Here is a 21,697-nt window from a genome sequence, read left to right on the forward strand (position 1 = left end):
TGAATAGGCAACAATTGATGCTAATATTGATTGATTCCTTACTTTCTTTCTAAAAACAAACAGGACAGAGCTAGTAATTATCAGCTTTGGGTGATTTCGGGAAAAGAGGCTACACCCTACCCACTGATTGGTAAGTGCTCTCTTTAATACTGTTTTTTTTTTCTTGAGATGGTTGGAATCATAGGTCTAGAAATTGGCCTCCTTAGCACGTCCGGTTATCGCCCCGCGAGATGATTGACTCCCGCCATACTCGGCGGGAGGTTTACGGTGGCGGTAGGACGTTGCGCCCCGATCTCCTTCGCCCGGAGATCGTGACGCCAGCGCCGTGCGCATCGCCCCGGTCACGCCCCGGACCCGAACTTCGATTCTGCCCCCTGCAGCATTGCCGGGTGAAAACACTGGCAGCTGCAGCAGGCGTTCATTGGGAGGCTGGCCGCTTCGGGGGCAATGCTTAAATACGAGGTAGCCAAGGTAAGTAAAAAAAAAAAATAATTCTAACTCGATTTTTTTTTTAAGCCTCTTCCATCCCGATCGATCAGCCCGGCACACTGCTGCAGTGCATCGGGCTCAATGGGCCAGATCGCGGTTGCTGGCCAGGTAAGTTATTCCCTTGCCGAGCCTGCAGCGATGGCCCTTCCCTTTAAGGGAGGGAAGGAGTTTTCCAACGCGGCAGTGCTGCATGGCTCAGTGTACAGCGCTGCACGCCTGCTCCTGTTGATTTAGAGCTCCACTTCCTTGCTGGAGCGCAAACCCCAAATTTAAAAAAAAATTGAAAAAACTTTAGCCCGGCGCTAACTTTTTCAACTTTTAAAAGTTAGCGCACCAACGGGGTGCTCCCGAATTTCTCCCCCATAGAATCATTGAAGTTTACAGTACAGAAGGAGTGCATATTGAGTTAGTGCCAGCTGAAAAAGAGCTAGCTAGCCTAATCCCACTTTCCAGCTCTTGGTCCTTAACCTTGTAGGCTACAGCACCTCAAATGCACATCCAAATACTTTTAAAATGCGTTAAGGGTTTCTGCTTCTACCACCCTTTCAGGCAGTGAGATCCAGACCCCCACCACCCTCTGGGTGAAAAAAATTTATCTTTAACTCACTTCCACCAATGACTTAAAATCTATCTCCCCTCGTTACTGACCTCTCTGTTAAGAGAAGTAGTTCTTCCTATCCACTCTATCTAGGCCTCTCATAATTTTATACACCTCAATAAGGTCCCTCCTCAGCCTCCTCTGTTCCAAAGAAAACAACCCCAGCCTATCCAGTCTTTCCTCATTGCTAAAATTCTCCAGTCCTGACAACATCCTTGTAAATCTCCTCTGTACCCTCTCTAGTGAAATCACATCTTTCCTGTAGTGTGGTGACCAGAACTGTACGCAGTACTCCAGCTGTGGCCTAACTAGTGTTTATACCGTTCAAGCATAAACTCCCTGCTCTTATATTCGATGGCTCGTCACATAAACGAAAGTATCCCGAATGCCGCCTTAACCACCTTATCTACCCATCCTGCTTCCTTCAGTGATCTGTGGACATGCACTACAAGGTCCCTCTATTCCTCTGCACTTCTCAGTGTCCTACCATTTAATGTGTATTCCCTTGCCTCATTAGATCTCCCCAAATGCATTACCTCACACTTTTCCAGATTGAATTCCATTTGCCACTTTATTGTCTATCTGTACAATCTATTGATATCTTCCTGCAGTCTACAGCCTTCTTCCTTACTATCAACCACACAGCCAATTTTTGTATCATCTGCAAACTTCTTAATCATGCAACCTACATTGAAGTCTAAATCATTGATATATACCACAAAAAGCAAGGAACCTATTACTGAGCCCTGTGAAACCCCACTGGAAACAGCTTTCCAGTCACACAAACACCCATCGACCATTACCCTTTGCTTCCTGCCACTGAGCCAATTTTCCAGAGTATCCCATGGGTTTTTACTTTTCAGACCAATGGGACCTAGTCAAAAGCCTTGCTAAAATCCATGTAAAAAAAAGAAAGACTTTGATTTATATATAGCACCTTTCAGGGATAAATATTAGCCAGTACACCGGGGATAACTTCCCTGCTCTAGTTACATCAGGCACGCTACCCTCAACAAACCTCCTCGTTATCTCCTCAAAAAATTCAATCAACTTAGTCAAATACGACCTTCCCTTAACAATTCCATGTGACTGTCCTTGATTAATCTGTACCTTTCTAAATGATGATTAATACTGTCCCTTAGAATTTTTTCCAATAATTTGCCCACCACCGAGGTGAGCCTGACTGGCCTGTAATTACTCGGTCTATCCCGTTCTCCCTTTTTAAAGAATGGTACAACATTAGCAATCTTCCAGTTCTCCAGCACCACACCTGTAGCCCGAGAGGTTGGAAAATTATGGTCAAAGCCTCTTCTATTAACTCCCTTGCTTCTCTTAACAGCCTGGGATACATTTCATCCGCCTCTTGCGATTTATCCTTCAGGCCATGTGGTGGCTGGTGTGCAACGGGCACCCCATGTTAAAAGAATTCACGCACAGGCATTTTCTACCATTTAAAATGAGTTCATCAGTCACCTGAGTATTCATTCTTAGTGTAGAAGCAAATCATCCTCGACCCCGAGGGACTGCCTATGATGATGATGATCTACTTTCAAAGATGCTAAAATCCTTAATATTTCCTCTCACTATGTTTATCTCATCTAATATTTTACACTCATCACCCTTAACTACAATGTCTGCATTGTCCCTCTATGTTATGAAGACAGGGGCAAAGTATTCATTAAGAACCATACCCACGTCTTCCGTCTCCACACACAGGTTACCTTTTTGGTCTCTAATAGGCCCAACCCTTTCTTTAGCTATCCTCTTGCTCTTTATACATTTTATAAAACATCTTTGGGTTTTCTTTCATTTAAACTGCCAATATTTTTTCATGCCCTCTCTTTGCTTTCCTAATTTCCTTTTTAATTTCACCCCTGCACTTTCTATACTCGTCTTGAGTTTCTACAGTATTTAGCTCTCACTATCTGACATAAGCTTCCCTTTTTTCCCAAGGGGCTCCAGATTTCGGAGTCCTACCCTTTTTCTTTGTGAGAATATTTTTGTTTTGAACCCTCACTATCTCCTCCTTGAATGCCTCCCACTGCTCTGACACTGATTTACCTTCAAGTAACTGTTTCCAGTCCACTTGCTAAATCACCTCTCAGCTTAGTAAAGTTGACCTTTCCCCAACTGAGAACTTTTACTCCTGGTCTATCTTTGTCCATTTCCATAACTACCCTAAATCTAACTGAATTATGATCACTAGCACCAAAATGCTCTCCCACTGATACCCCTTCCACCTGCCCAGCTTCATTCCCTAAATCCAAATCCAGAACTGTCTCCTTTCTTGTTGGGCTTGCTACCTACTGGCTAAAAAAGTTCTCCTGAATGCATTTTAAAAATTCTGCATCCTCTATACCTTTTTACACTATTTCTATCCTGTTAATATTAGGGTAGTTGAAAATCCCCTACTAAACTGCCCTATTGTTTTTGCACTTCTCAGAAATGTGTCTATATATTTGCTCTTCTATCTCCCTCTGACTATTCTATAGTACACTCCCAGCAGTGTGATTGCCCCTTTTTATCTTAAGTTCAACCCATATGGCCTCATTTCATGTTCCTTCTAACATAACATCCATCATCACAACTGTACTTGTTTCTTTAAAAAATATTGTGACCCACTCCTTTTTTATTCCTCTCTATCTTGTCTGAAAACCCTATAACCAGGAATGTTGATTTGCCATTCCTGCCCTTTCTGCCATGTTTCAGTAATAGCTATGATAGCATATTTCCATGTGTCTATTTGTGCCCTCAGCTCATCTACCTTATTCATTAGACTCCTTACTTTAAAGTATATTCCATTGTCTAGCCTTTGTTTCCTCTGCCTTCTAAACTCACTTACTAATTTTCTGTTTTTTATTTCCAACTTTGCTTCTCTCCTTTCTGAATCTACTCTCAGGTTCCCATCCCCCTACCAAGCTAGTTTAAACCCTCCATAACAGTCACTATTGATATACAGGAAAATGTGACAGCCAATTTGCACATATCAAAGTCCCACAAGTAACAGTGAGATAAATGACTAGTTAATTGTTTAGGTTTTGTTAGTTGAGGGATAAATGTTGGCTAGGATATCGGGAGAACCTCTGTGCTCTTCTTTGAATAGTGCCAGGGAATCATTTACATCTATTTTCCTTAGACAGTTGTGAGTTGAGGGTTCTAATATTGTATTAATACTGTTTAGAAATCAGAGAGCAATCAGTAGTTTAAAATGTTTATTGTTCCAAGTTGAACGACTAAGTTTTCCAATTTGTGTTTCAGGACACGAGCAGCCATTTAGTGTAATAATGAATTGCCTCAGAGACTTTACTGCGCATGTCGAGCGATCTGATACGAACGTTCAATCCCGGGCTAGCACTAGAACTGCCCTCTTTGAGAATCTCCCAAAGGCCAAACAATGTCAGTTTATTCTGAAGCCAAGACCCCAGCCAGAGGTCCAGGTGACCAGAGGTGAGTGAAGAGTGAAATAATCAAAAACATTTAAAGAAGGAAAGGTTTTCATTTAAAATGCATCCAATTAGATCTTTCTTAAATGCCTCCAAATATTTCCCATACAGTGCATTAGTTTGAAGAACTGAGGCTGTTGTTTTGTGGCACACATGGCAATCACTTTGCACACAGCATGATCTCACAAACCACAATAAGATGAATGATCAGTTAATCTGTTCTCGATTGTTGTTTGAAGGAGGAATGTCAGACTGAACAACAGGAGAATGTCCTACTCTTCTTTGAATAGTATTGTGGAATCTTTAACATCCACCTGGACCATATTGATGACCTTGGTTTAACATCCCATTGAAAGTACAACACCTCCAACAATGCAGAACTCCCTCGCTATTGCAGTGGAGTGTCAGTTTAGATTCATCTATAACAATGATCAGGGTTTCAGCACATGGTCCACATGTCAGCTTTTGCAGACAAAAGTCCATGCAAGCTAAGCCCCTCTCCTCGCAATACAGCTCCTCTTGAATCCAGCTTCTCATGCAAGTGACTCCAGCACTGCCTACTGTCGGCAAGAATTCCCTCCTACAGTGTGCACTGGCTGGAATCAGTTCCATTTAAAAACAACACTAGTGGCACTAATGGGAGAGAGGAGGAGAGGCAATGAGGAGGAAAGGAAAAGAGGATTGGATGGTAATGAAGGGGAGATAAATTGACAGGTGAGGTGAGGCTGGGAGCAGTGATTTGCACAGAGGCAGTTGTGATCAAACTTTACAGTGCTCTGGTCAAACAGTACCGTTAGTACTAGGCCCAGCTCTGATTGCCAAGAAACAAGGGAGACACTCGAGCATTGGAGGCAATGCAGTGCTGAGCCACGTGGCCGATGTTGTGTATGGAGAAAGAGTCAGACTGAACACTGTGAGCTCAAAGTAAAGTGTGACCTTAGTCTTTTATTGCAGGTCTCCAGAGTGCCTCTCCAACCTGTGAAGCCTTCTTAAATACCTGTGCTCCCAAGGGATTATGGGATCCCTTGGGACTCCGGGGAATGAGCCCTCTGGTGGCTGTACAGAGTAAATACAAGTCCGCATATATAACAACATTCCCCCCCCAAAATCAATAGTGTAACTATTTACAATGTGAGTCGATCTGGGGCCCTTCTTGCCCTGGTTGATCGTCTCAGTGTGAAAGCTGGTCTTGTTGAATCATTTGTTGGGCCCTCGCTGGGCTGCTGTGCAGCTGGCCTTGCTGGGCTGCCTGGTGTGTTGGGCCCTGCAGTGGATGATGGGTTCTGCTTCGTGGTCAACCGTGGTGTCGGTTGCCACTGGTGTGTTTGTTGGGGGATCAAAAAAGGTCGGGTCCAAGGTGGGTTGCTCAGGGTAGTCCATGAATCTGAGTTTGATTTGGTCCAAGTGTTTCCGGTGAATGAGTCCATTTGAAAGTTTGACCCGAAACACCCTGTTCCCCTCTTTGGCCACGACAGTGCCGGGAAGCCACTTGGGACCTTGTCCATAATTTAATACAAATACAGGATCATTGACTTCAATCTCGTGTGACACATTTGCGCTATCATGGTATGCACTTTGTTGAAGCTGCTTGCTCTCTACCTGTTCATGTAGATTAGGGTGAACTAACAAGAGCCTTGTCTTAAGTGCTCTTTTCATGAGCAATTCAACAGGTGGGATCCCAGTGAGTGAGTGTGGTCTCGTGCGGTAAGCTAAGCAGGACTCGGGATAGGCAAGTCTGCAGTGAGCCTTCAGTTACCCTCTTTAAGCCTTGTTTGATGGTTTGCACTGCTCTCTCTGCCTGACCATTGGACGCTGGTTTAGACGGGACAGATGTGACATATTTGATCCCGTACGGGTCATGAATTCTTTGAACTCAGCACTGGTAAATCATGGCCCGTTGTCGCTCACCAGGACATCGGGTAAGCCGTGTGTGACAAACATAGCCCGCAGGCTTTCAGTGGTGGCAGTGGACGTGCTAGCCGACATTATCTCACATTCAATCCACTTGGCGTATGCGTCTACAGCCACAAGGAACATTTTACCCAAGAACGGGCCTGCATCGTCGACGTGTACCCTAGACCACGGTTTGGAGGGCCAAGACCATAAACTTAACGACGCCTCCCTGGGTACATTGCTTAACTGGGGAGCATGTATTACATCTGTGAACGCAGGACTCTAATTCCGCATCGATACCGGGCCACCATACGTGGGATCTGGCTATCGCTTTCATCATTACGATGCCTGCGTAGGTACTGTGGAGACCATTGATAAAGATGTCTCTGCTCTTCTTGGTGACCACTACTCGATTGCCCCACAGAAGGCAGTCTGCCTGTATAGACATTTCATCTTTGCACCACTGGAACGGCTTTATCTCTTCCTGCATTTCCACTGGGACACTGGACCAGCTCCTGTGAAGCACACAACTTTTGACTAGAGATAATAAGGGGTCCTGGCTTGTCTAGGTTTTGATCTGCCGGGTAGTGACGGGTGATTACTCACTCTCAAATGCTTCCATAACCATGGCTAGATCTGCGGGCTGCGCCATTTCCACCCCCCGTGGTGGGCAATGGCAGCCTACTGAGAGCATCGGCGCAGTTTTCTGTGCCTGGCCTGTGGCGGATGGCGTAGTTGTATGCGGACAACGTGAGCGCCCATCTCTGGATGCGGGCTGATGCATTGATATTTATCCCTTTACTCTCAGAAACCAGGAATATAAGTGGCTTATGGTCAGTTTCCAATTCGAATTTTAGCCCAAACAGGTATTGATGCATTTTCTTTACCCCATAGACACACGCTAACGCTTCTTTTTCAATCATGCTGTCAGCTCTCTCGGCCTTAGACAGATCCCTGGATGCATAAGCAGTTTCCCGAAATCATTAGCTTGTTGCAATACACACCCGACGCCATATGACGACGCATCACATGCTAGTACCAAACACTTACATGGATCATACAACACAAACAATTTGTTTGAGCATAATAATTTTCTCGCTTTTACAAAGGCATTTTCTTGTCTTTTGCCCCAAACCCATTCGCCCCCTTTTCGTAGTAAGACATGCAGTGGTTCTAACAGTGTGCTGAGACCCGGTAAGAAGTTACCAAAATAGTTCAGGAGTCCCAGAAATGACCGCAGCTTCGTCACATTCTGTGGCCTCGGTGCATTCTCGATTGCCTCCGTCTTCGTGTTGGTGGGCCTGATGCCGTCCGCCACAATCCTCCTTCCCAGGAACTCCACTTCAGGCGCCAGGAAAACGCACTTCGAACATTTTAACCTGTGCCCCATGTGGTTGAGTTGACTAAGAACCTCCTCCAGGTTCTGCAGGTGCTCGACTGTGTTCCAACCTGTGACCAAGATGTCGTCCTGGAAGACCACGGTGTGCAGGACCGGCTTCAGTAAACTTTCCATGTTTCTCTGGAATATCGCCGCCACTGATCGGATTCCAAACGGGCATCTGTTATAAACAAAAAGACCTTTGTGTGTGTTGATGCAGGTGAGGGCCTTCAATAATTCCTCCAGTTCCTGGCTGAAGTCTGATCCAGCTTCGTGAACGTCTTTCTTCCCGCCAGTGTTGCAAAGAGGTCATTGGCTTTTGGTAGTGAGTATTGGTCCTGCAGGGAGAAATGATTGATAGTTACTTTGTAATCGCCACAGATTCTGATGGTGCCGTTTCCCTTGAGGACTGAGACAATAGAACTGGCCCACTCGCTGAACTCGATCGGTGAAATGATGCCCTCTCGTTGCAGCCGGTCTAGCTCGATCTCTACCCTTTCGCTCATCATGTACGGTACTGCTCTCGCCTTGTGATGGATGGGTCATGCCCCCAGAATTAGGTGGATCTGCACTTTTGCTGCTTGGAATTTCCCGATGCCTGGTTTGAACAGTGAAGGAAATTTGTTTAAGACCTGGGCACACGAAGTGTCGTCAGTGGGCGATAGCGCTCAGACGTCATCCCAGTTCCAGCGTATCTTTCCCAGCCAGCTCCTGCCGAGCAGCATGGGACCATTGCCCGGTACCACCGAGAGTGGGAACTTGTGCACCGCTCCATCGTAGGAGACCTTTACGGTAACACTGCCGATTACAGGAATCAGTTCTTTAGTGTAAGTTCTTAGTCTTGTGCGAACTGGAGTTAAGACTGGCCTTGAGGCCTTGTTGCACCACAGCCTTTCGAAAGTCTTTTTGCCCATGATGGACTGGCTTGCGCCCGTGTCCAGCTCCATTGACACCGGGAGTCCATTTAGTTCAACATTCAGCATTATCGGAGGACAATTCGTGGTGAATGTGTGCACCCCATGTACCTCTGCCTCCTCTATCTGAGGCTCTGGTTCGTAGTGATCCTCCGTGGATCTGCCCTCCTCTGCAAAGTGGTGGTTTGCAGGTTTAACAGGCTTAGCAGCTCACCTGCACACTCGTTGGAGGTGTCCCATTGTTCCACAGCCCTTGCAAACATATCCTTTGAATCGGCATGAATGGAAACGATGATCACCCCCGCAGCGCCAACAAGGTGTTAATGGCCTTGCATTCATCACCCTTGATGGTGGACTCTGAGACATCTGCGGACGTGTAGTTGCAGGTATGTGTGACTTGCCTTGTACGTGACGATTTGAAAATAACATCACTTTGTTCACAGTACTTGTAGCAGCACTTGTGTGCTGAGAGATTTGCTTCGTATTGTCACTGGTGGCAATGAATGTCTGGGCTATCGCTATGGTCTTACTCGAGGTTGGGGTCTCTACAGTCAAAAGCTTGTGAAGTATGGTTTTGTGGCCACTGCCAAGTATGAAAAAGTCTCTGAGCATGTGCTCCAAATGTCCTTCAAATTCACAATGTCCTGCAAGGCGTCTCAGCTCGGCGACATAACTCGCCACTTCCTGGCCTTCAGACCTTTTGAAGGTGTAGAACCAGTACCTCGCCATCAGAACGCTTTCCTTCGGGTTCAAATGCTCTCGGGCCAGTGTGCACAAATCGTCGTATGATTTCTCCGTGGGTTTCGCTGGAGTGAGCAGATTCATCATGAGGCCATACATTGGTGCCCCACAGACGGTGAAGAGGATCGCTCTATGTTTGGCAGCCCTCTCTTCCCCATCTAGCTCATTGGCCATGAAGTACTGGTCCAGTCACTCCACAAAAGTTTCCCAATCATCTCCCTCTGAAAGTTTCTCCAGGATGCCCACTGTTCTCTGCATCTTTGGGTTCACTATCTGTATCTTGTCGCCAGTTGTTGTGTATGGAGAAAGAGTCAGACTGAACACTGTGAGCTCAAAGTAAAATGTGACTTTAGTCTTTTATTGCAGGTCTCCAGAGTGCCTCTCCAACCTGTGAAGCCTTCTTAAATACCTGTGCTCCCAAGGGATTATGGGATCCCTTGGGACTCCGGGAAATGAGCCCTCTGGTGGCTGTACAGAGTAAATACAAATCCACATATATAACAGGCAATCCCAAGTGTCAGGGGTGTGAGTTATGAGGAAAGACTTTTCCATTAAAGTTACGGCAGACAAGTGTGAGAATCCTTGCGTAATTTATCCCCCGTTGTGTTACATTATTCTCTGTTCTCATTAAGTTGAGGAGTGCTCGTGCTGGAAAATGGGACACTTATTGTTTCAGACACTTTCTATCAGCATCAAACACTCTGCGGTCAGATTAGCTGCAGCCTAAACATATGCTCTACCCCAAAAATATACCGCCGCCCCAATCTCCGAAGAGCACTCCCTATTCATTGCAACATCCTTAGATTTCCCACACTGTCCTTCCTTATGTCTCTCTAAGTGAGATACCTGATTTAGTACCAAATTGTGGCAGTTTTGTGCTTGGAGTCCATTTCCAGCAGGAACGGGATTGACACTGCCTAATGTGTATTCCATGTGAGACTCTTGTAGCTGCAGAGACAGAACATGATAATCCCATTAGTCTAGGGTTGGATCTGTATACAGGTCCCAGAAGTGACGGGTCAGTACGTAACCCAAACCTTCTCATGTTACATACTGCAAGAGAGTAAGTATTTCATCAGGTGCAGGCAAGAGGAGCAAAGAGTCAGTTATTCACGAGTAAATTTGAATAATATGTGATGAGACAAAAATATACTTGATGTGCATTCTATGTGCTGCTTCCCATTCTCTCTTGTTGCTGATCTCTAATCAGCCCTTACTTTAAAGGTTAGTTAAGCACTCGAGTCAATGTAATCCCATTTTTATTTCCATGTTTTGTTCCAGAATCAACTCCAAAAACTCTTAAAAAGAAGAAGTCGTTGATAGACTGGGCTCTCCGCCGCAGCTCCAGCAACCAGTCAGACAGCAGTCCTATCTCGGAATCTCCAGTTACACCAAGGAAACTCTTTGGTCTGTCCCTCCCCTCCATCTGTAAGAATGGCACCCTTCCCAAGCCGATCATGGTAAGGAATGCAGCTGCCGATTGACTGCGCTCCAAAAGCAATTCATTGGCTCTGAAGAGCTTAGAGACGTCCTGAGGACGTGAAAGTCACTATATAAATGCACGTTTTTTTCTTTTCTTTTCTTTTTTTTTCCTCTTTTCTTTTTTTTCTCTTCTCTTTTTTTTTCTCTTCTTCCTTTGTTGCTCAATCTTTTTGCTACTGACTGTTGTTTTACGGGAGGAAATGTGCATATATTCGGGTTAGGGCTCCACGTTAGGATTCTATAATAAGGTTAGGGTTAGCCTTCTCCTTGGGCTTGGGTTAGGGTTCAGGTTAAAGATAGGCTTGAAGTTCGCCGCCTCATTAAAATTTCAAATGCGTTCAGCTGTACAAAGTAATTTGCTACCAAGCCACTTGTTAACTGCACCATAGCTGTCTGTGAAAGTAACACAACTACTTTTAATATTAATCAAGTGGCTACTGATGTTTTAATGAACTTTAGTGCTATTTCTCTGCAGGATATGCTTGTCCTATTATACCATGAAGGCCCCTCCACCAAAGGGATTTTCAGGCGCTCAGCGAATGCCAAGACCTGCAAGGAGCTAAAGGAGAAGCTGAATTCTGGAAATGAGGTGCATATGGACAGAGAATCTGTCTTTGTGGCAGCTGCTGTTATCACGGTATGAGTTTATTTATCATTCCAGTCAAAAATATGTGTCAGGGATTTTAACCTTGAAAAAAGAGAACTAGGGTAGATCGGATCATCGAAAACATAGAAAATAGGTGCAGGAGGAGGCCATTCGGCCCTTCGAGCCTGCACCACCATTCAATGAGTTCATGGCTGAACATGCAACTTCAGTACCCCATTCCTGCTTTCTCGCCATACCCCTTGATTCCCCTAGTAGTAAGGACTTCATCTAACTCCTTTTTGAATATATTTAGTGAATTGGCCTCAACAACTTTCTGTGGTAGAGAATTCCTCAGGTTCACCACTCTCTGGGTGAAGAAGTTTCTCCTCATCTCGGTCCTGAATGGTTTACCCCTTATCCTTAGACTGTGACCCCTGGTTCTGGACATCCCCAACATTGGGAACATTCTTCCTGCATCTAACCTGTCTAAACCCGTCAGAATTGTAAATGTTTCGATGAGATCCCCTCTCATTCTTCTGAACAAGAAATCAGGTTTTACCAAGATTTGAACTCGGATCGCTAGATTCAAAGCCCAGAGTGCTCACCATTACAGCATGGAACCAAAGAAGTTTCTCTTCATCTCGGTCCTAAATGGCTTACCCCTTATCCTTAGACTGTGTCCCCTGGTTCATCGGGAACATTCTTCCCACATCTAACCTGTCCAGTCCCGTCAGAATTTTATATGTTTCTATGAGATCCCCTCTCATCCTTCTAAACTCCAGTGTACCATTGAATTAGTATTGCAATTAGAAAGAAAATCTGTATATATATGTATGTATGTATATATGTATGAATATATATATATATATATATATATATATATATAAAAGTAAAGATCATGCACTGGCTATATATGGCCTTTCCATGCTTCCTGTTATGTTTTTCATCAAGCTTTTCTGTCAACATTTCCCATTGAATTTTACTATGTCAGTGGTCACAATGTAGTTACAGGCTCTGGCCACTAGATGCCTCTGAGGAGCGAGTATCTGAAGTCTCACTCCCAACTTCATTGTCATCCAGTACACAAAAAGAAACCCCATTATATTTGTCAAATGCCTCTGGGCAATACCACAGGAAATTTATTAATTGAAATTATTGCATCTAATGTGTATCCCTCGCACACTAAATCTTATGTGGTTCAAACTTTCCAGGAACCATTCCAGGAACACAAATGTCACTGATTCTCAGCATATCTCTTATAAACTTGTTTTCAAAAGCTATATGTCTCACCTCCCCTGTTATCACACACCAGAACCTTCCTTTGCAAACGGGTTGCCTTTAACTCACTGACTGCACCATTACAGGGAAATTAATTACTTTTGGGTGTAGTGTGTATTGTTATCTAGGCAAATGCAGCAGCCATTTTGCAACATCCCACAAACAGCAATGAGAGACTAATGGGGTAGCAATATCCCTTAGTGCACAGCACTTGACAACTCAGTCACATTCATGCAAGATATTTAACTACTAAGAACATGTTTTATGAACAGTAGCATATTAAGGACTACCAATAACACACTCAGTTAGCAATCTCAAAAAATTCTGAACTCAGCCTTCAATACAGGGAACTCATGTCTGTTTTCTTAGTGGCAACTAATACTATAAGTAAGATAGAAATAAATGATAATTCTTAATGATTTCTCTTGGGGACATAAAAATCTGTTATCGGCAGTTATAAAATATATGAAAAGGGAGAAATAGAGGCAAAAAGAATGAAAAGGTAGATTTTATGAGTCCTTGTCCAAAGTGAGGCAACTGACCTATCACTGGTGAGGACTCAGAACATCTAAAAATAAGATCAAACAAGAACAGATACCTAGCTACTTGAATTGGGAGTTATCTAGAGAACAGCTTAAGACTTTTGTTCATTTGCTTTTGTAGTATTTGCAGCAGTCTGCGTTTGTCAGAGTTGCTCGAATAAGACACTAGTGTTGCTATTCTTCATCTTTGCTTTTATTGAGCTTAGTAAAATCAGAAAAACATTTTGGAGGACTTTTTAAATTAAAATACCTAAGAGAATATTTAAGATAAAGATTGAGAAAAACTTGATAACTGTTATTTTCTTGTGTAGGATTTTCTACGTAACATCCCTGGCAGTGTTCTGTCATCAGAACTGTATGAGAAGTGGATGGAAGGAATAGAAAATGAGAATGAAGAGGAAAAGATACAGTCCATGAAGAAGTGAGAGAAACATTTCATTTTGACAATTAACTAGCCTATGACTGCCTGCTATCTATCTCTCAATCTGTGATGAGCTGAGTTAATTGATCTCAACAATTTGGGCATTGTAATTGGCTGCAGCACTGTTGGACTAGGTGGAGAAAATAAGTCAGGGTTCCTGCTACTGATCAGCATTTGATGACTGTGTGACTGAACACCACCTCTCCACAGCACTCCTCGTTAGATTCACAAATGATGACTGGCCGTTTGGATAATGTACCAGAGGGTGGCCAGCACCATAATCTAGCAAGAGTCAGTGCTTTCAGGAAAGAAGGGGAGAAAACTCCTACCTTCGTCAACCTTCCATACACATGCATTTTCCATCAATCTGGAACTAGAATCCTGGCTCACCTTCTGCTCCCTAGTCAAATAACTCTGAGTCCAACTTTAGCACAGCAGCTACTAACCTGACAGAGATCACTCAACTCAGCACAGAACTGGAATCAAACCTGGAGTCCTCTGGTCTGTATGGCTCAGTGCTTTTACCGTGAAGGGGATATAGGGCTAGACTTTCCACTTTGCTGTCTTATCGATCGCTGGTTCATCACCCATTTTTTGGATGGCGATTTTGCACTCGGCGATAGGCCAGCGATGTCAAATGGGCGATGCAAAAGGTCAGCGATGTGGAAGGCAAAGGTTTCCCTCGCAACGGGCTTCTGCGCGTGCGATTTTTTTTTTCCGGTTGAAAGCATTTCACGCGTTTCGGGAGCTCTGGGGTCATCCACACATGCGCAGTAAGGCCGATTGTGGGGGGAGAGAGAGGAGAGGTAAAGGAGAGAGTTGTTGGAGGGAGAAGATTTGTGGAGTTTTGTGGAGTTTTTTGCCGTTGGGAGATTTGGATAAATTGTAGAGATGTCGTCATCACCATCATCATCCGAGAGTATGGCTGGGAGACGGAAAAGGGCAAAGTCGTTTTCGGACAAGGCCAACGAGGCCCTCGTCAAGGAGGTCCACTCCAGGCGGGCAGAACTTACCCGGGCTGCTAAGGGCAAACCTCCACACCGGGCGTACAGGAAGCTGTGGTCCGAGATTGCAGATGTTGTCTCCTCAGCGTCCCAGGAGGCGAGGGATCCCGACCAGTGCCGGAAGTGCTGGAACAGCTTTGTGGCGTCAGCTAGAGTAAGTACACATTTTATATTGTTTTGATGAAGATTGTAACTAAAACTGTAATAGTAAATCTCCTGGATTGAATAAAATGTTGTAAATTCTTACATACATACATATATACATACGCATATATACATACGTAGATCCAAAACACGCCGATCTTTGTTATAACCATGCATCAATTGTGGATCTCATTTGCATGTAACGTTTGAAACTGTTGTTTTTCCAAGAAACTACCTAGTCAATTAGCTTATGCCATGCTATTTTCACATTTGCAGAAGAAAATATCTGACAACAGGGCGCAGCGGAGGTGCACCGGAGGGGCCCTGCTCACATGCAGACTTTAAGTAAGCTGGAGGACCATGCAGCAGCACTGGTGGGGACCACCAGTCGCTCGGCCACCATCCGTGGTGTTGCGGGACCCTCCCATGCATCACGTGAGCAATGTGTGAAACAGTTTTAAAGTAATGTAACATCATTTAATTAAAATGCAATGTACGGATGATATCATGTCATGTCGTGAATGCAGCCTTTGTGTTACTCTCAGGTTGACAACATAAGGACATAAGCAAAAAGAACAGGGGAGGGTCATCAAGCCAACTGTCCCCTTCTCTGTGCGCTTCCCGTAAACCCGTGTCCATCCTAGACCGATGCAGCCGCGGCAGCTTTTCTGGGGCAGTTAAATCCACATGATACATTAATATGTAAAGTCTTGTCGGTAATGTGTACCCTTCTGTTCTAATAAGCTCAATAGGCTCAATTGTGCTTTGAAGGTCAACCAGAGGCACAAGTGGAGGCCGCACAGGAGGAGGAGGAGGAGGATACGACCGAGCCAGAGGAGGAGGAGGAGGAGGAGGAAGAAATAGAGGAAGCCACAGAGGGGGATGAACCTGCAGCCAGCGTAGAAGTTGCTATTGCGACAGAAGAGGCACCGGGACCAAGCGGCATGCAGCCGGCAATGCCAAGGCACGTTATAGTGCGCACGCCAACCCCACGGAGGTCGGAGCAGCGAGCTCAGCACTCGCCTGCAGTGGATGATCGGGTAGAGGGCTTGATCTCCCTGTGCGAGGAGGCGGTCGCGATAAATCGCGAGCACCTCCAGCGGTTCGCGCAGGAACTTTCCCGGGTGTCTGCTGCCCAAGCGGAGGCAATGCAGCAGATGCTGGAGGAGATGCGTGCACAGACCGCCGCCACCAATGCCTTACCGCGTGTGTTGCTGGCTGAGCTCGGCGCTGCACCCCAAGGTGCCGTGATCGATTGAAGCTCAACCCCCAGCCCACTTGCGAGACAGGAGGAAGCACTTCCTTCTGACGTGGAAGACAATGCCCCTGCCCGTGCTTCTTCATCCCCTCCAACAACCCCCTCAACAGCCGATCGTGCCACCATCACCCCAACCACGGCAGGAAGTCTTAGCGTTGCCCGCTGCATGCCCGCGTCGTCTCGGTACCGGGGGACCAAAACGGGCGGGTGGGGTTAAGACACAGGGGGGTGGGGGTCCAGGTTCTGGAGGAAACGTGGCCGCAGGTAGGGAGGGGGGGGTGTTACTGTTTTTCTTCTTGTTACTGTTACTGTTGGGGGGGGGGGGGCCTGGTGGCAGGAGTTGGGGGTGTGTGTGGGGGGTTGGCTGGGGGGGCTGGCGGGGTGGTGGGTGGGGACTGGGTGGCTGGGTGTGGGGGGGCTGGGTGGCTGGGTGGGGGGAGTGGGGGCTTGAGGGTGGGGCTTGGTGAAGGGAGCTGGGTGGGTGGGGGCTGGGGAGATGGGGAGGGCGTGGGGGCTTGGGGAATGGGAGCTGGGGGGGGTGGGGGGCTGGGTGGGGGCTGGTGGTGTTTAAAATTGAAATTGTTAATTATAAAGTTGAATCTTACAATTGTTGTGCATTGTCTTTTAATAACGTAAGTAAAGTTAAGTTAAAACATTAATGAGACAGTTGTACATTTAGATATAAATATAAGTATAAATGTGAGTGGATCTATCAGTAAAAGGATGTTAAAAGCCCCTTGTTTTAGCAGCCTTCTCCCTTCCTCCGACGTTCAAAATGACGTCCGTAGTGCCGAGTTCTGTGAGGAAGGCCAGGAAAAAGCAACTATTCTCCAGCGATGTTCTCGGCGAGCTATCAGCCCGGCGATGTGCCGAAAGTTGGGATGGGCGATGTGTGGGCGACCATCTCAGCGATCAGCTCGGTGATGTGAGCCGAAAATCAGGGGGATAATTTTTCGCCGATGCTCCAGCCTGAATTTCCACTTTTTCGGCAAAATGGGCAATGAAAGGCCGTTTTGGACGATATATGGGCGATGTGATGTGGAAAGTCTAGCCCACAGTTTCTTTGGAGAATAAGTGCTGTATAAAACAGTTATTGATGGAATGGAGAAACTAAATCGACTCTAATATATTGTGATTTTTAGATGAGTTATAGTTACTGTACAGGAATTCTGAGTTTTAAGGTAAAAGGGCAAGGTAACCAGAACATGAATTATTTCTGATGTGTTGCAGGTTGGTGGAGGAGCTTCCTGAAGCAAATGTTCTTCTTCTTCGTCACTTGTTTGGTGTTCTACATCGTATTGAGAAAAACGCAGAAGAAAACCAGATGACGGCTTTTAATCTGGCTCTTTGCATTGCTCCAAACATGCTATGGCTTCCTAGTCCCATGGGCCCAGAGGAGGAGAGCAAGTGCACAAGAAAGGTAACTATTCATTTTGGACTTTCATAATTCTGCAGGCTGTTCAGTAATCACAAGATCTTATTAGATGATAAATTAGCAAGGAGATGAATCTAAATGTTATGGGTCGTTAAAGAGCTCTATTAATTTTAAATTTCTATTCTTCTTCATTCTGCATCCACCATATACATTAGGAACATAGCCTAAATTGATAAGTTATGGAGAAGCCATGTGCTTAGCACTTATATAATGTTGTAATGATGTTGGGGAGAGGCAATGCTGCCTATTGTCTCCTACTTCTGCATACCACAGGACCTGTGCCATTTTGACAATTCCTTCTGTCCCAACTAAGATGGTTTACACCTTGTGTCAGTCCTTCCACTGCCAGAAGTTTGGGACAAAGTCTCTAGCTTCTTTAAAGGAAAGGTTAGATTAAAAGACTACAGCCAGAATTTTCTGGGGTAGTAGCAGGTGTGATCGGAGGCAGGTCTGGTGAGAAAGTTGTTATTTTTGGGAGCGGGTCTGGTACTGGCTGTCATCCCACTCCCACACGCCTTTCTCCCAGGCGTGTCTGTCAGTGCGGCAGTGACCTGACCAGCTGAAGCGGGCGACTCAATTTAAATTATTTAGTAGCTAGTTGTCAGACTCTTAAGAGCGGTTTTCACCTTAGCAGTTTAAATGCAACTGCATGGCCACAGGAAACATGCTGCTTGGGAACCACGTCTGTCAACCTGAGGTGGGAGTTCAATGGCCATTGCTCCAGCTGATTAGTTGACAGTATCAAATGTAATATAAAAGCTCCCACCTGACAGATGATCACTTTCCTCAGCAGAGCCTGTTTCTCATTGCATTCCCTGCATTGATCCTGCAGACTGCAATCTTTCCAGCAAAGTCTCTATCCAGTGTCACCTCATTGGAATAACCTCTCTCACCATTGACAGATTGCTTCTGTCAGCTCTGCTTCACCTGCCATCTAGTCCATCAGCATGGGTGCCGTTTATAGTGGGGGGAAAATTGCAGTCGGAGGCTTCCTTCGTACAAACACCTCCGACCCGAAAAAAATCTATCAAAGTACCTGGTGCTCACGGAGGAACATAGGATTCCAGTCGGAGGCCTAGATTCGCTTTGCAGCACACGGGGAGATGTTGTTCATGTACGTATGTCCATGCTGCAGTCACGTGGGCCTGGATCACCAAACACTATGTAGTCTTCTCATTGATAAAAATGGGAACTCCGGTTGTTTGAGTTCCCATTGCTATCAATGAGAAAAACCCCTAAAACACCGTAACACAGCATAATAAATAAATATACCCTCACATATTTAAAATTAATTGAAATTAAATGTAATTAAATGTTTAAAAAAAAAATTTTTTTTTGGAATTTTTTTTAATGGGGCAGAATTTCCAATGTCCTGGGCCTGTACGAAGTTTCTATGGACCCGGGAATGCATCGGAAAAGCTGGCTTTCTGCGCGCAATACTGGAGCTTGACAGATTGTAGCCAGATCGGGAGCGAGGACATTTGTACAGGCAAGATTGGGCTATTTACCCATATCTTGCCCGGCAAATGTCCTCAAAAATCTTGCACCTGAAAAAGCAGGTGCATAGCCTACTTTTACAGGTGCAAATGTTTTAAAACACACAAAAAGAATTGTAAAATAAAATTAAAAACACATAGTTTATTGTTAAAAACCCTCCCCACTACAGTAAGGTTACTTTTAACCATAATTTAAAAAAACATTTTTAAAAATCGGGAACATATTTTATTTTTATAAGACATAATAACTTTAATTTCAATTAATTTTCAATATGTGTGGTCTGTTTTTTATTTTTTATTATTTTGTATGATTGCTTTTGTTCCCATTAATAGAACTGAGAACTCGTAGTTACGCGAGTCTCAGTGCTATTAACGGGAACCTGTGAAATACTTACTTGATTGGCTGAGCAGTCACACATGACTGCATCTTCTGTGTCGGGACCCTCTGCACGGGAACGTGCTTTGCAGTGCAGAAGGAGAAGGCCTCCCCATCAGAAATCAGGATGCCTCCTAGACCACCAGGTAAATTCGTAAAAAAATATCCAGCGAGGAGGCAATTGTCCGCGGGAAGACCCCCAGAGGAATTTCTGGGCCAATGTGTTTTAATAAGGTTAAAAATAAACTTACCTTAATGGATAGGGTTTTTAATATAAAAATGAGCATTTAAATTTAATTTTTATATGTTTTAAAAGTGCTACGCTGGTAAAAGTAAGCTATGCGCCTGTTTTTACCAGGCGTAAAAGTTTGAAGGACATGAGTTGGGCAAATAGCCCAATCTCTGCCGCGCGGATGTCCTTCTCCCGGGGATGCGGAGGATCTGTACAGAGAAATCTTGACAGATCGGAAAAGCATGCGCATCGCACCCAGATAAATCGGCTTTTGCAAGGCCTCGCTGGGTCTGTCCGTCGGTTCGTCCGTCCGTCCGAGGCCAGAATTTTTGGCCCATTGTCTCACCTTGGTCCTCAGAATTTGACCACAATGAGCCGTAATACCAGCAGCTCCAGGCACACCAGAAAAACCATCACCAACCTTCTCCACAATCATCTGATGCTGCACAGGACATCTGACCACATTGCTGCCCGGGGGCTAGGGGTGACCTCATCATACAGATTGACTTCATTTGATGCTGTACACCCATAAGGCTGCCACATAATGCGCCAGGTTGGCACCACCCCACAGCAACACCATAAAGAATCCCTGCAATGCCCAAGCCATTCCTTTCACACTCACCACCATTGTGAGTGGAGGGGAGGGGGAGGGTTTGGGGGGAGGGCGGGGGGGTGGTACTGTACCATTATGTTTCACCATTCACTGCAACTCACTAAGTCACTTACAAAGGTGCACACAAATCTGTCTAATGTATTGAAAATTAGATTTTTATGTTTGACAGCACATTATCGGAAACTTTACATAAACATTGGTTAAAACATCCAAGCGGCCTCCTTGTGTGTTGTTAGTTGGTATGATTGCACTAGGATGAGGGTGAGTGTGAGGGTGGCTAGTGAGATCGGGATGTGATAACGTAGATAGAGAGAGAGGGATGGGTGGATGTGCAAGGTATGTTGGTGTGAGTAAGGATGTTCAGGGGTAGGATTGGCAATGTGGTTAACTCTTAACTGCCCTTTGAAATGGCCTAGCAAGCCACTCAGTTGTATCCAACCGCGACGCAAAAGTATATTCAGAATAAAACCGGATGGGCCACCCAGCGTCGACCTCACTAGCATCTAGAGACTTGGGCCAAAATTGGGAGAGCTGTTCCACAGACTCTGATGGGGGAGCTCAGCATGTGAGTGCAAAAGACAAGGCTGAAGCGTTTGCAACCAGCTTCAGCCAAAATGTCAAGTGGATGATAAATCTCGGCCTCCTCCAGACATCAACCACCAACACAGAAGCCAGTCTTCAGCCAATTCAATTTACTCCACATGCAACCAAGAAATGGCTGAGCACGCTGGAGACAGCAAAGGCTAGGGATCCAGACAACATCCCGGCAGTCGTGCTGAAGACTTGTGCTCCGGAATGAGCCGCACCTGCAGCCAAGCTGTTCCAGTACAGCTACAACACTGGCATTTACAAAGTGGAATTTGAATTTGTCCTGTCCACAAAAAGCAGGACAAATTCAATCCAGCCAATTACCGTCTCATCAGCCTACACTCAATTACCAGCAAAATGATGGAAGGTGTAGTTGACAGTGCTATCAAGCAGCATTTACTCACCAATAATCTGCTAACCGATGCCCAATTTGGGTTCTGCGAGGACCACTCAGCTCCAGACATCATTACAGCCTTGGCCCAAACATGGACAAATGAGCTGAACGAAAAGGTAAGGTGAGAGTGACTGCCCTTGACATCAAGACAGCATTTGACTGAGTGTGCTACCAAAGAGCCCCAGTAAAATTTAAGTCAATGGGAATCAGGGAGAAAATTCATCACTGGCTGGAGCCATCTCTCGCACAAAGGAAGATATTTGTGGTTGTTGGAAGCCAATCATCTCAGCCCCAGGACATCGCTGCAGGAGTTCCTCCAGGGCAGTGTCCTAGGCTCAACCATCTACAGCTACTTCATGAATGATCTTCCTTCCATCATAAGGTCAGAAGTG

General features: G+C 45.3%; 1 protein-coding gene across 1 annotated transcript in view; it reads left to right on the forward strand.

Annotated features, from left to right (window-relative positions):
- The window catches only part of arhgap20b (Rho GTPase activating protein 20b), a 181,622-nt gene that overhangs the window by 132,640 nt on the left and 27,285 nt on the right, over positions 1 to 21,697 (forward strand). Inside the window, exons 8-13 of the mRNA XM_070882683.1 lie at positions 64 to 130; positions 4,346 to 4,534; positions 10,738 to 10,916; positions 11,414 to 11,575; positions 13,656 to 13,765; positions 17,402 to 17,591. Of these exons, the coding sequence (XP_070738784.1) occupies positions 64 to 130; positions 4,346 to 4,534; positions 10,738 to 10,916; positions 11,414 to 11,575; positions 13,656 to 13,765; positions 17,402 to 17,591 (897 nt within the window). The remainder of the gene's footprint in view (positions 1 to 63; positions 131 to 4,345; positions 4,535 to 10,737; positions 10,917 to 11,413; positions 11,576 to 13,655; positions 13,766 to 17,401; positions 17,592 to 21,697) is intronic.

Source organism: Pristiophorus japonicus, chromosome 6, assembly GCF_044704955.1.
Source record: "Pristiophorus japonicus isolate sPriJap1 chromosome 6, sPriJap1.hap1, whole genome shotgun sequence".
NCBI classification, from domain to species: Eukaryota; Metazoa; Chordata; class Chondrichthyes; family Pristiophoridae; genus Pristiophorus; species Pristiophorus japonicus.